This window comes from Oryza sativa, chromosome 1 (assembly GCF_034140825.1).
Source record: "Oryza sativa Japonica Group chromosome 1, ASM3414082v1".
Lineage (NCBI taxonomy): Eukaryota > Viridiplantae > Streptophyta > Magnoliopsida > Poales > Poaceae > Oryza > Oryza sativa.
Genome location: NC_089035.1, coordinates 38,068,195 through 38,083,316, shown reverse-complemented (window position 1 = coordinate 38,083,316; position 15,122 = coordinate 38,068,195). Strand labels below are relative to the sequence as shown.

Sequence of the window (15,122 nt, the reverse complement as noted above, 5' to 3'; positions counted from 1 at the left end):
TTGCCGTTGGTCCTGAGGGCGTGGAGACGGCGATGACAACAACGCTCGCGCGGAGGTCAACGATGGCTCCACCACCAGCGGTAGGTTCGCCGACACGTTCACGGGGCGGTTCTCGTACGCCATCCCTGGGTTCTCGAGGGTGAAGAAGGCGCTCAACCTGGGTCCGAGCGGCGGCGCGCGAGTCCATCGCCATTGTTCACAACTTCACCGACCGCATCATCTACGTAGTCGTCGTCCTCGAACCCCATCGCCCGCAACACCACACGCCACCCACGCCACGACGAGCTAGGCTTGGCGCTCTCCTCGCGGCCATCTCCCTCTCATCCATTGCTGGGTTGTGGGTTGGGTTGTTCGGAGCAAGAGGCCGAGCAGCGCGCCGGTTGGTCGTCGTCGCCGTCAACGAGGCCGAGTGGCGCGGAGTCGTCGGCGGCCACCTCTCCCCATCTGTTGTCGGCGTCAAAAGAGAAGAGAAGAAAAGAGAAAGGAAGAAGATGATGCTGGCATGTGGGCCCTACATTTTTCCTTCTCACTTACATGTGGGTTCCACATTTTTTTATTTTTGCTGATTAGGATGCCACGTTAGCAAAACCGGGTACCTATACTGCCTTGGGATCTTGTTTTGGATGGTTTTACATAGTTTAGGGTACACATTTCTGGTATTGTGGTCAGGAGACCTTTAACAGACTCGACGTATAGCTGAGGAACGTCTGGTGAACTTATTCCTAAATAAAGCCCATCATATTATCGATTTGGACTAGGCTAGATATAACTTGTGTCATATCCATATCCAACCCCCCCCACCGGCCTCGCCTAGTATATGTACTTACGGCCTCATCTTTTCGCCCATGTCTATACTTATCAGTCAAAAATTGGATTTTCAACCTTAAATTTGAAACGTATTTTGGGGGTTTTTCAAGGTCCGAACGTTCGACCGATCTACATGCTCTGATTATCTAATCTGTCATCTGTGGTGGACCCACCACCATCACTATAGTTTCTTTTATGTAGTACCATACTAGAAAAATGCCCGTGCGTTGCAACGGGTGAAGGCTATTTTAATTTTATTATTGTTGTACGGTTTAGCTTAGGTGAAATTCACTTTGGGAATTCGCTTGGATATTCTTTTTACAAAATCATGAGCCACAATTAGGGGTCCGATCGTCTCAAGTTAGCATGCAAGTTTTTTAAAGATATCTCTTATATGACTCATTCTATATTTCTAAAAATGAACAAAATTAAAAACCGACTCAAACACGGATCTGTATTTCCAAAAGAGATTGAACTCAAAAACCGAATCAAGCACGGATGCCGTACCAAAAGTACCGGCAAAAACATCTTCAATTTTTATAATAGTAGAGATTTGTCCCAGGATATAAGGAGTATTAGAGTTGGACACGATTATTAGAAAAGTAGGAAAAATAAAATGGTGAAAGATTGTAATTGGTTGAGAAGTGGAGAAGGTGGGGAAATTGAATGGTGATGGGTCGTGATTGATTGAGAAGGAAATGTTGGTGGAGAAGCTGTTATATTTTAAGACAATCTAAATGCTAAAAGTTGTAATATTTTAGAACGGATGGAGTACTAGCTAAAAGGCATTGCAACGAATATTATAAGAGATAAAAACAGAAGTAAAAAATTTCAAGTTTATAACATAATTAGTTGATTATGTATAAAATGTCCTTTTTGATAATGGAATAATATTCCGGCATTTGCTCAACGAGCTACAACCAATTATTATAAAGTCCATACATAATCAAATTCAGCATACACTGACATGAAATATACTAAAATATACTATTAGATCATTTCGTTTTGTCCTTCTCATATTTTCACAAACTATACCCACAAGCTATAAGATGGGATAATTCAAATTCATCAATTGATGGAAAGTGAATATTAGGCCTTGGTCGTTTAATCCCTCCCACAAGTAGATTGAGGGGGATTTGGAGGGGATTATTCCACACCTATTGTGGTATGGAATTATTCCTCCTCAATCCCCTCCATTTCTCATCTCTTAGGGTTTAAACGAACTAAGGCCTTTATGCTTGTGGGAGGGATTAAACGAAATTATAAGGGGTACCCTTTATAATTTCTAGAATTAGCAATTCTATAATCATTCATGTGTAGTGGGACTTTATGCTTATGGCCCCACGGCTTCAAATTTTGAGTAGGTCCACAGTAGAAATGTCTATGGGGTCTTCCGGCTAGCTCTATAAGGTGGTGGGTTACACAAATTAGATTCGAAGCCTCACCTTTTTTAATTATTTGAAATTGGTCCTACCCTAATATACGCTTTTTTTTATAGTTCATCCATGCAGATGGAGTACTCCTTCCCATCCATGACACAGATGGAGTATCCATCAACGTGATGCTGCAGGAGAAATATTTATAATTTATTAGCGACAGGCTGCATATCGCCATCTGAATTTCACCCATGATAGTGATACTGCATTACATCCAATCCAAGCGTGATGACATATCATCATCCTTGACGCAGCCACACAAATTGTTTGCTTTGCTCCTTCCCAATTTGTATACGCCCGTTGCCGCCCTATTTGACCATCGATAGTCAAGCCAATGCGGTAGAGCTACCCATTCTTCTCCTCCCTCCAAATTGGTTGGAAAATACTCCGTATTGTGTGCTGGCCAATCGCCACGGTCTTCGGATGGACGGCGACGGCGTCGGCGGCAGCATGCACGTGGTGATGCTGCCATGGCTGGCCTTCGGCCACATCCTCCCCTTCGCCGAGTTCGCCAAGCGCGTGGCTCGGCAGGGCCACCGGGTTACGCTCTTCTCCACGCCGAGGAACACCCGCCGCCTCATCGACGTGCCGCCGTCGCTCGCGGGGCGCATCCGCGTCGTGGACATCCCGCTGCCGCGCGTCGAGCACCTGCCGGAGCACGCCGAGGCGACCATCGACCTCCCCTCCAACGACCTCCGGCCCTACCTCCGCCGGGCCTACGACGAAGCCTTCTCCCGCGAGCTGTCTCGGCTGCTGCAGGAGACGGGCCCGTCGAGGCCCGACTGGGTCCTCGCCGACTACGCCGCGTACTGGGCGCCGGCCGCCGCCTCGAGGCACGGCGTGCCGTGCGCGTTCCTCAGCCTGTTCGGCGCCGCGGCGCTCTGCTTCTTCGGTCCCGCGGAGACGCTCCAGGGCCGCGGCCCGTACGCCAAGACGGAGCCGGCGCACCTCACCGCCGTCCCCGAGTACGTCCCCTTCCCCACCACCGTCGCGTTCCGCGGCAACGAGGCGCGCGAGCTGTTCAAACCGAGCTTGATCCCGGACGAATCCGGCGTGTCGGAGAGCTACCGGTTCAGTCAGTCCATCGAAGGATGCCAGCTCGTCGCCGTCAGGAGCAACCAGGAGTTCGAGCCGGAGTGGCTGGAGCTGCTCGGCGAGCTCTACCAGAAGCCGGTGATCCCAATAGGGATGTTCCCTCCGCCGCCGCCACAAGACGTCGCCGGCCACGAGGAGACATTGCGGTGGCTGGACAGGCAAGAACCAAACTCCGTCGTCTACGCGGCGTTCGGCAGCGAGGTGAAGCTGACAGCCGAACAGCTGCAGAGAATCGCGCTCGGTCTTGAGGCATCCGAGCTGCCGTTCATCTGGGCATTCAGGGCGCCGCCGGACGCCGGCGACGGCGACGGGTTGCCGGGAGGCTTCAAGGAGCGCGTCAACGGCCGCGGAGTCGTCTGCCGAGGCTGGGTACCACAGGTCAAGTTCTTGGCTCACGCATCGGTCGGCGGGTTCCTGACGCACGCCGGCTGGAACTCCATCGCCGAGGGCCTCGCGAACGGCGTCAGGCTGGTGCTGCTGCCGCTGATGTTCGAGCAGGGCCTCAACGCCAGGCAGCTCGCCGAGAAGAAGGTTGCCGTCGAGGTGGCTCGCGACGAGGACGACGGCTCGTTCGCGGCCAACGACATCGTGGACGCGCTGAGGAGAGTCATGGTGGGAGAGGAAGGCGACGAGTTCGGGGTTAAGGTGAAGGAGCTCGCCAAGGTGTTTGGGGATGATGAGGTGAACGATCGATATGTGCGAGATTTTCTCAAGTGCCTGTCAGAATACAAGATGCAGCGACAAGGATAGTGCTGTTTTCTTGTGTGATTGTGTCTTCAGGCGTCACTGTAGTAGAAGCAAATTGATGTTTTGGAATTAAACAGAGTGATGGAATAAAGTTGCGTTTATAATAACTTCGCTAAAAGATGAAACTACTACTGGGTTAACATGAAGTGAACCACGGTATCCGGCCCTTCGGCCATGGACTCAGGTCGACAGCACTGCCGATCGATTTTTGGGGGAATAAGTTCCGAAATCTAATCCGTGACCCTAGACCATAAAACTGGATATCTTGACCCCCAAACTCTTAAAACCGGTACAATTTGACTCCCTAGACGGTTTTGGAGGGCGGTTTTACTGACGTGGCGCTATTGACCTGGTCTCCTTTACATGTGGCGTTTAGGTGGCATTTAGAACTAAAAAATATGTGTGGTACCCATTTGTCATTGACACATAAAAGAAAATGTGGGACCCACGTGTCCCTTCTCTCTCTTCCCTCCCTCCAGTTTCTTCTCCCTCCTCGCCACTCCCTCTCTCTCTCTCCCGCGACGGGTGGCGAGGGCCGGAGTGGCGGCGATCGAGCGGTGGAGACGCGGGAGTGGTGGCGGCAGGCACTGGAGCGACGACGGCGGCGGCGCTCGGGCTGAGCTCCACGGCCTCCTCGCCGATGGCGACCCACGCGCTGCGAGCGGCTGAGGCGCGGGTGTGGCGCGGCGGCCTGCGAGCGACGGAGACGTGGGAGTGGCGGCGGCAGGCACTGGAGCGGCGACGGCGGCGGGCGACAACAGGCGACAGCAGCAAGGGAGCTGGGCCACGACAGAAAGCCACACACCACCATTGGCCGGGGCATCTAGCAGCGCCCCCACGCGACAGGACAACCCCATCTCCCTCGACGGTCGCCGGAATCGTACTCAGGGCACGCAGCTGCACCTCGTCGCCACACCGGTTGAATCCGCGTAGCTCAAGCGGTAGCGGCGTCTACGGGAGCGGCGGCGGAGGTGGGCGGTATAGCCTCGTGTCCCGGACAATGCCAACCCGCTGCGCACACCCATCTTCGGCACACGCAATATCTACTCGTCACTTTGCATCCCTGTCGAATAGAGCCATCACAATCTCAAGCTGTTCAATTCAACAACAAGCAAACAAATTGGCGTGCATACGTGCATATGCACATATCAAGAAGCACCACAACTCCACCGCCGCCACCACCACGAAAAAAAATGGATGACAGGGAGGACCCATGTCGAGAAGCGAGCAGTAAGGACCACATCTCCGCCTCACCCTCCTGCTCACGGTCATCGTCACGACACTGATGCGACCGCCGGTCTCAAGGGCAACCCTTACGCGGTTGGAGTCGATGCCGTCATGGAGTTCCCCGGCAACCCGTGGTACGGCCCCGACCGCGTCATCTACCTCCGCCCGCTCTCCGGTGAGTTCCCCGGCTACTACGGCTGAGATACCGCCGAGCTCTGCGCCGACCCGGAGGCGTTTGCGAAGAACCACGAGCAGGAGGTGATTCCAACGCCCTCCCGCCCGCCGCCGCCGCCCCCGGATGAACCCGACCGCGGCGAGAGAATGGAGAGAGAGGGAGGAGGAAGAAGGGGAGAGGATGATTGTGGGCTCCACATGTATGTCGGCCCCACAATTTCTTTTATGTGTGGATGACAAATGGGTCCCACATATATTTTTTTTATCTAAATGCCACCTAAACGCCACGTATAAAGGAGACCCGGTCAATACTACCACGTAGGCGCCAAATTGCACCGGTTTTAAGAGTTCAGAAGTCGAGATATCCGGTTTTGTGGTTTAGGGACACGAATTAGATTTCGATCACTTTTGATGGTCACAAAGTAAACTTATTCCATTTTTGGGCCATCGATTGAATGGCACGCTCTCGTGCAGGCTGAATTCGTTCTCTTATCGGACATTGCGGTCTCGTTTAGGAGGCCCATGATCCTGCTTATTCTTGCCTATATGGGCCAGAAAATCAAGTTCAGTTTCTCGACGAATTTCTGTTCAGCCTACTCGTAGCGTCGTGGAATTTTTTTATCTTTTAAATTATTTATGTACCATAATAATTTTTCGTTTGAGGGATTTACAAAACTAATCGCCCAAAGCTCTCCGGGAGGGTGTTTTTTTTTAGAAAAAAAAAAGCCGTCCCTACAAAGCTTTTCTTTACATGGCAGATGACCGTTGGTCCCCACCTACCACCCTCCCAGAAAGCGGGTATAGATGGCCATATGGCCCGACGCCCGACGGGCTGGCCCAAGGCACGACAATTTGGCCCGTGCCGGCCCGGTCGTGTCTGGGCTGCTCCCTCGGCACGGTGGGCCCTCATGGCTCGGCGACCAAAGAAAAATAGTTGAGGGATCCATCATAGACTTAATTTAGACATTTGAGGTACAACCCAAAGAAAGATGTGTACAAAATAGACTTATTTCAGCCATATAAGACACGGTCCAAAGAGATGAGGGAGGAAATAGACTTATTCTAGCCATATAAGACGCAACCAAAGAGATGAGAGATGAAAAATAGACTTATTTAATAGAGAAGCACGATGAGCCATCGTGCTTTCTGGCCGGTCCGGCCCGGCACGACCCGAGTCTTATTGGGTCGTGCTTGGGTCGGGAGTGCAACTCGTGCGCAGGCACGACCTAGCCCAACATGTTGGTCGGGATGGCCTGGCCCGACTAGCCTCGGCCTATGCCCAATCATGCTGGCCCAGGCGACCTATTTGGCCATCTATAGGGGGGGTGGGGGCTGCCATTTTTTACAAGCGGCTTCCTTGACGTCCTCCGCGAGGGCCGTCCTATGGAAGGGTGTTTTCTTCCTCGGGTATAAAACACCCTCCCACTTTCTAAATATTCATTATAATCGCTCAAAAGAGAGAGAGAGAGAAAGAGGGAGTGGATGGGCAGCGGTGAAGCCCTACTGATTTGCTGACTACAGCGTAGGTAAATTTAATCGACTAACCGAGCTTCTCTGCATGTGCGTGTACGTGCTATTAGTGGTAAATTGCTCAAATTGAGTTATTGATTCAGATAGTAGTATTGTAGCCTTATATTTTGACAAATTAATTCTTTTAGAAAACTTATTTGAAAAATAACCCGTACTAAAAATTAATGCATACGAATACTTTTGTTGTAATATAAGTACAACATAATATAATACATATGTGATATATTTTATTAATACGAATCTTAATATATGTCTATTTATATATGTAGTGTTAAGATATGTTATATTTGTATTAGATTGCATTTATATTGGAACGAGTGAAGCACAAAAATTTTCGGTGCCACTCCAAAACATATACCCAAAATCGTCTGCGGTTAGTCATGAGCTCGTGTCAAAAGGTCGTGCACGTCAAAATCGACGTTTGGAGTCTGGACAGTGAATCAAAATCTAGAATAGTTCGTTTTCATGACGCAAGTTCATTGCCAAACAATCCATTGACCGGAGACACTGGTACTCTACGATCTCGTTGTTTCGACATGTTTGCTCTACATGTTGCCCTTGCCCAACCAAACGCACAGCCAGTGGCGAAGCCAGGGGTGCACCACTCAACTGTACGTGTGGTGGTACCTAGAATTTTCAAGCCATGGTATAAAAAGCGTATGATGGAAATGTGATTAAAAATTCCTACTTAAAAATATAAAATCAAGGGAGCCATAACAAAAGAGATACTCAGTATTGTAAGACACATCGAACCATTGAATAAGGGTGTGTTTTTGTGAGGAGAGGAAAGTAGAAGAAAGCGTATGATTAATTAAATATTAATTATTTTAAACTTGGAAAATGAATTAATATGATTTTTAAAGTAACTTTTCTATAGAAGATACTAGTTTATGATTTACATTGGGATTTAGGAAAGTGGAGTAATTGTATATTTATCCTAAGTACTAAAATTTCAATTTGAGAAGTTATGGCACTAGCTATCTGACTTTTGAATTTTATCACATTCTAATATGTAGTACTCATACTCCACCAGTTTTAGGGTGCGTTGGTTTGAAGCATGGAGAAAAATCTCTTGTTTTTTGCGCACATACTTCCCCAGCCGTGTGTTTTTGTAAAGATCTTCTATAGAAAAATTACTTTAAAAATCATATTAATTCATTTTCCAAGTTTAAAATAATTAATATTTAATTAATCATACGCTTTCTTCTACTTTCCTCTCCTCACAAAAACACACCCTTATTCAATGGTTCGATGTGTCTTACAATACTTACAATACTGAGTAGGAATTTTTAATCATATTTCCATCATACGCTTTGTATACCATGGCTTGAAAATTCTATGTGCCACTACATGTACGGTTGAGTGGTGCACCCCCTTTAATTTGTTTTGGCTTCACCACTGACAGCAACTCCAGTAGTATTTATTCTTCTCCGCCAAAAGAAACGACAATGTTGATCCCAATACGTGCTTGGAACATAGTGCTGTGTGGACCTGTGCTATCAACACTATCCATTACGACTTTATCCACAACGAAGTACTCCAGATTGCTACAACTTGGAGAAAAGGCAGTTCGCAACTCCACACCAACCAAACCCTGCATGGCTTAAATCACTTTTTTATAAGGTGTACAGCTAACTCTACGTGCATCGGCACGAGTCAATGATCATCCGATATGATGATGATTCATCACTTGTTGGACGCTGGTGCGGCTCACGTAATCACGTGTAAAATCTTTCAAAGATTCACGTTTTTGTATTGGTGAAATTTGGAAGTATAATCATCGTAAGCAGAGACGGAAACTATGTGCTGCAGCAAACTGTGTGCGAACGGGAACGGTGGTTTTAGCCTTTTAGGTACGGCCAGCTCCGCTCTGCTTTATCCTCGCGTCTTTTTTTTTTTTTGAGGGAACTATCCTCGCGTCTTTCAGTTTCCTCAGTATGCGGGAAAGACAATCATTGATTTCATCGGATTTGGAACGGTGAATTCACGTCCAGTAACAACTCGCTTAATATCTCGTTAAGGTAAGCGATTGTTGGATCTAAATTACTTGTCAATAATTGATCGTGGTTACACTATCAAATAAAAAAGTTTGTTTTGTACGGTCATTACATAGAAGTGGTAGTTTCTCTCTCTTCGTAAGAGGATCCTTTGCATGACTATGTGTTTTCTTTGCTTTAAATCCCTCTCCTCAAAATGGTAGAAATATTTTTGGTGGTTGGCTTAGGAGAGTGTCTAGTTCTACGAAAAAATGGTTTTATTTTGGGTCAGTACACCATGTTAGTAAATTTAGCGTTGCCAAAATGATAAAGTATCTGATAACAAAAAAAAATTATCAAAAAATATCAATCCCCACGTAGGTTGTCTTCATGTGTTAAAGCTGGATCCATTATTGATTTATGATGCTATCACATAAGAAACATGATATTATATGTAACGGTGCTACACCCTTGAAATTGGTTACGAGAGGAACTTTGTTTCGTTATGGACGGCGTAACGTATATGGGCTTAATTGTTAAAACCTATGTGGTAGTTTTAGCTTTCAATTGTTTTTATTACTTAATGGCAGTTGGGGATTTGTTTCTTTATTTTCTAAGACTCGCGGAAGTCCGGAGGTGGAATACTTTTCTATAATAAGTATTGGTTGTATTTTCCAGCAATAAAAGTTTTGGTTTTCTTTTGCAAATTATGCAAAATAAAATCCGTGCATAAAGTACAATAAAGCAAGAGAAGTACCACAATTTATGCATAAATGCATAATGACGCCGCTTCTATTTTGCACACTATTTTATAGACTAATAATAAAACTAATTGCATAAATAAAAGCTAATTCGCGATACAAAATTTTTAAGTTTAATTAATCTATAATTTGCACATGTTTACTGTAGTATTATATAGGCTAATCATGAATTAGTTAGGCTCAATAGATTCGTCTCGCGAATTAGTCTAGGGTTATGGAATGAGTTTTGTCATTAGTCTACGTTTAATATTTCTACTTAGTATCAAATATCTGATGTGACAGGGACTAAAATTTAGTCTTTGATCCAAACACTGTAATTAATTATTTGTTTAGCCTATATTCAATACTTTATATAGGTGTTCAAATGTTCGATTTGACATGATGCAAAGAGGGCCTAAATCTCGTGGAATCTCATGCTTCAATATCGCGTCGCACATGATGACATGAAACATGGTAGGTAGATCTAGCAATTACGTGATGAACTGATTCTTGGACATAGAGATACGTGTGTACCTATGCTAGCACCGTAGAACTACGTCACACACAGCTTGTCGGTTCTACATCTATATCCTCACCGTAGTGGTACTGTGGTAGACTTCTGGGAGTAGTGCTTGTCCACTTCGTTAATTTTTGTTAATTTAGTGCTCGATCGTACACCTCTGGATCTCAAATCCTAATACTAACTAATTTTAGAGTTTAGAAATTAAATATAGTGATTTTAAAATATATATTTAATAAAATAGGAACAACATTCAAACACTATCACTGTAATTACAAATTTAAATTCATAAATTTCGAGAGCTAAGAATATATGTTTATATTATTTTTTTATTTGAACCTGTGCCAAATACAACTCTATTTCGAGTTTATTTTATGATAGTGTTTTAGCCAGTTTATTTTTATTTTAGGTAAAGCTAAAACTTTTTAAATAAACTACACCCACGTTGGTAATGTATTTTTTTAAAAAATAAAGCTGAAGTCGGAGCCGCGCTAAACAATTTCCTCCGAGGTCACCGACTCACCGCATCACATTATCCAACTCGAACAGCGCGAGCGTGGGACACGTCACTCTCGTCTTCCGCCCACTGTGTCCGGGCCCCACCATCCCTCTACAAAATGAGTGGGCCCCACCATCCCTCTACAAAAGGAGATCCCGTACGCATCCGCCCCGGCCCATCCCATCTCCAAGTCCAACGCAGCAGCTCGCCCCGCACAGCGCAGAGCGCACTCGCACAGATCGGATCCGTTGCTTTGAGCCTCTGACCCCTCCCTCCCCTGCGGTGGCCATGGCCGATCGCCTCGAGCTCCAGGGCAGGCACGGCAAGTCCCGCGTCCGCGTCTCCCGCGTCTGGCGCCGCCCCGCGGCCGCGGGAGGCCACGTCATCGTCGAGTGGAACGTGGCCGTCAGCGTCGTCTCCGACTGCCTCCCCTCCTACACCTCCGACGACAACTCCGCCATCGTCGCCACCGATTCCATCAAGAACACCGTAAGCCCGCGATCCCTCGCGCTTCCTTGTCTGGTTCTAGAATCTGGATTGATTCGGTGTGGTTGTTTTGTTCGGTCAGGTGTATGTGAAGGCCAAGGAATGCACGGAGATTGTCTCCATGGAGGAATTCGCGGTGATTCTTGGAAGGCATTTCACCTCGCTGTACCCGCAGGTAGATAAAAATGGCGTGTGATTTGACTGATTGTATGTATTTGAGGCAAGTTGGGAGTTTTATTGATATATTTGGGTGCCTTCCTATTCGGGCAGGTCTCAGAGGCAACGGTGACCATCGCCGAGCGTCCATGGGAGCGTGTGGTTGTCGATGGGAAGCCTCATTCCCACGGTGAGAAGAGTTTTATCACTTGTGCTTTCTGTTTGCGTGATCATTCAGTAGCTTAAGGTAAAGAAGAGGTGTGTTTCAATGGTTAAGCATAAGGATTATTTAGTCTGCTCTCAAGTTAGAAAACTCCTTTTTATTGTCAGGAGGTCAAGGTGTCAAATTTCCCAGGTTTATTTAACAATAACAGAGTATAATATCACAACAGTACCAAATTTCCATCACACTACTAAAATCAGAGCACAAAAGCTAGACCCTCAAACCTTCTCTTTTTTAAGTGGCTTTATATTACTAGAAGAAAGAGCACCGTACAAGTATAGTTGCAGCAAGAGCAGTTCTACGCAGATCAACGTGAGCGTGTAATACAGATGCATCCTTACATATTCTTGGAAATCCTCATAAAACCTGCCATAGAAGTTTCGAGCTATTCTTAGGCTCTGTTCGGGAGTAAGGGTTGGGAACCCTCACTCCCCGGCATACAAAACGAAGCAGCGTTTTAGTGCGTGATTAATTAAGTTTTAGCTATTTTTTTTAAAATGGATTAATATAATTTTTTTAAGCAACTTTCGTATAGAAACTTTTTGCAAAAAACGCATCGTTTAGCAGTTTGAAAAGCGTGCGCGCGGAAGACGATGAGTAGGAGTTGGGAACTTGTACTACCGAACGGAGCTAAGAATCACCAGACCTACCTCCCAGTATTGGTTGGATCGTTGTGCAAATGGAATAAATTACAACAGTAGGGTCACCAGGCAATTTTTTCTCTTTTCTATATTGTGAAACCACAGCTACAAAAGCAACTGTTTAGTTACATTTATACATTAATTTGTACCTAAACGTTACAAATGTGTTTCGGATGAATAAATGAAAAATGACGGGAAGATGAGCCCTTGGCAACACCTTTTGAACATTACTTCACCATCCCTAAACACTGGTAACAAAAATATCTTGTTCTTAGGTAGCATGAGCAGTCCTAAGGATCATATAAGTCCCAGATGGTGGACATTTTCTTTATTTCTTTTACTGAAGAATATTGGGTAATAAACCGGATGTGTTTGTTCAGAAGCATCTAGAATACAAATATGTTCATTGTTAAGCTTTGGCTTTGGCCTTTATCTAGGCTTTGGTCAAATTTCCCATGATCATTGTTATGCTTGCAACTCTCAAGTTGGATTTTGCAATATATATTTTCCTTCATTAATGTGTTCCATTTTATCTTATTTTAGGGTTCAAACTTGGTGTTGAGAAGCACGTCACAGAGGTCATTGTGAAGAAGTCTGGAAACTTGCTCATAAATTCTGGAATCCAAGGATACTCCCTGCTAAAGACAACTCAGGTATTTTTGCCGGATGCTAACCTTTCACACTGGGGTTGCTTGGGTTCACTTGTAAAGACAGTTTATGTATTGTACTTTTGAACTAGGAATAAACTTGTAACAAGTGCTACTACGCATGCTTGAAGGAATTAAATGCAAAAATGTGAGGTAAAGTGCTAGCTGAAGTGTCAGAAAAGCAAAATAATTTAACTAGTTAACTTCTGATGAAGTATAAACGAAGGAAATATAAATTTTAACAAAACCAGACTGCTTTTTGTCATACATATATGCTCAATTTGTACTAGTGCATGCTAACCTTTCACCACCTTGTCTCTCTCAGTCCGGGTTCGAAAAATTTGTGAGGGATCGCTACACACTTCTTCCTGATACAAGAGAAAGGATTGTAGCAACAGAAGTAACTGCCTGGTGGAGGTCTGCTACTCTTCTTATATACCTGAGAAATTCTGTCATCCACCACTATTCTACCATTTTATTATCTTCATTTAAAGCTATGGTCATTCAAGGCATGAGATAAGCGAGTTCAGTACTATAATAGTTAACTATTCTGGTCTGTTCAGTTCAACATCATTTATATTACCAGTATGCCTTGTAGATGAATAGTTTTTACATAGGCTATTGCATCAATTTTAGGGGAGATTAAGTTACTTGGTGCTCATCCAATTGTTTGTGTGCTTATTAGTTGTTTTTTTTTGTCAGGTATCCTTTTGAGCATGTTTCCCAGATTCCATCAAAGTCATTCTGCTTCACACAAAGGTATCAGGACGTAAAGAAAGTTCTTGCAGATACGTTCTTTGGTCCTCCTGATGTTGGAGTGTATAGTCCATCAGTGCAGAATACACTATACCTGATGGCTAAGGAAGTTCTCAACAGGTCTGTAACTCTGGTTTGGTTGTTACTTGCAGTAACTTTTTCTTGGTCATATTTAGTCCTTCTGGCCTTCTTATATACATTCACTAAATATATGTGTGCATTTTTAAGGTTCCCGGATATAGCATCTGTTCAGCTAAGGATGCCGAACCTCCACTTTATCCCTGTTAACTTAGGGAACAAAGAAAATCCAGGATTAGTGAAGGTGAGAATTGTAGCACTGCATTTGTATTGTTCTGTTTTCCTGATCTTTTGGGTACTTTCTTCTCAGGGCTAATGGTGGGTTTCAATTCACATCTAGATTTAAACTGGCAATTCTAATCCAAACACACTTGAGGTCTTGGTTCTGTTTAATAGCTAAATTGAAGGGATCAGTTAAGAAATACGAACTTGAACTGATGCTTTATATCCGTAATTCATTATCGTTCTTTTCTCTCTCTCTCTCTCTTTTTTAATACAGATCAGATATATTTGATTCGGCTTTTTGGAGAAAACGAAACATACAAAAACAGAGTCGTTAATTCATTATTGTTCTTAATTATATAATGGATTTGGAGATAAAATTCCCCTATTTTAGAGTATTGGTTCATAGAAATCTTAGTTGCTCGACTTTTTTCTGGCTACTACAGTCATACTACGATGCTAGGTTTCATGATTGGAATGAATTTAAGTGTTGCCGTATTGTCAACCTGCAACGTTATAATCTAGAGAAAATACATGATGTTATAATCCACTATGTTCTTGTGCAATGTTAGCAAATCTCATGCTGGGGGATTGCAATTGAAGCTACTCCGGAACTCTCATATCTCGAAAACTGATTTTTATTTTCTTGAACAGTTTGCTGATGATGTGTACCTGCCGACCGATGAACCACACGGGACCATTGAAGCAACAGTGAGCCGCCCCAAGTCAAAGTTGTAAAAGCAATCAATGGTACTGGGGAAGCTCTCGGTCTGGTTTCTGAGGAAAAAAGAAGGAACTGTGTAACAATCACATGGGAAGGGGAAATAAATAAATAATGTTCAGAAATGAATTGTACATGGCCAGCTATAGTTACGCCATTGTAAATCTTGTACTGCCTTATTGTATGGAACCTCAAATGTACAACCTCCGTTTTTTAATAGATGACGCTTGACTTTTTCTCACATGTTTGACCATTCGTTTTATTCAAAAAATTTATGCAAATGTATAAGATATAAATCACACTTAAAGTAATATGAGTGATAAAACAACTCATAACAAAATAAATTATAATTACGTAAATTTTTTGAATAAGACGAATGGTCAAACATGTGAGAAAAAGTCAACGGCGTCATATATTAAAAAACGGAGGGAGTACCAACTT

The 15,122-nt window shown here is 44.6% G+C and overlaps 2 protein-coding genes across 2 annotated transcripts; both read left to right on the top strand.

The window, feature by feature from the left end:
* Positions 1-2,634: 2,634 nt before the first annotated feature.
* LOC4324794 (putative UDP-rhamnose:rhamnosyltransferase 1) lies at positions 2,635-4,192 on the top strand. Its single transcript, XM_015764367.3, has one exon. The coding sequence runs from the start codon at positions 2,667-2,669 to the stop codon at positions 4,086-4,088; it is 1,422 nt and encodes a 473-aa protein (XP_015619853.1). The 5' UTR covers positions 2,635-2,666; the 3' UTR covers positions 4,089-4,192.
* A 6,736-nt stretch (positions 4,193-10,928) lies between these two features.
* LOC4324793 (uricase) lies at positions 10,929-14,922 on the top strand. Its single transcript, XM_015766705.3, has 8 exons — positions 10,929-11,240; positions 11,320-11,412; positions 11,508-11,583; positions 12,801-12,910; positions 13,230-13,321; positions 13,607-13,780; positions 13,889-13,982; positions 14,615-14,922. The coding sequence occupies exons 1-8, from the start codon at positions 11,040-11,042 to the stop codon at positions 14,696-14,698; spliced, it is 924 nt and encodes a 307-aa protein (XP_015622191.1). The 5' UTR covers positions 10,929-11,039; the 3' UTR covers positions 14,699-14,922.
* The last annotated feature ends 200 nt before the right edge of the window (positions 14,923-15,122 follow it).

Excerpts from the sequence above, each read along its gene's own strand:
- LOC4324793 (XM_015766705.3), top strand. The coding sequence starts at position 11,040 with ATGGCCGATCGCCTCGAGCTCCAGGGCAGGCACGGCAAGTCCCGCGTC. Across the intron at positions 13,322-13,606 it reads GAAGTAACTGCCTGGTGGAG|GTATCCTTTTGAGCATGTTT; the intron begins GTCTGCTACTCT and ends TTTTTTTGTCAG. Across the intron at positions 13,781-13,888 it reads GCTAAGGAAGTTCTCAACAG|GTTCCCGGATATAGCATCTG; the intron begins GTCTGTAACTCT and ends TGCATTTTTAAG.
- LOC4324794 (XM_015764367.3), top strand. The coding sequence starts at position 2,667 with ATGGACGGCGACGGCGTCGGCGGCAGCATGCACGTGGTGATGCTGCCA.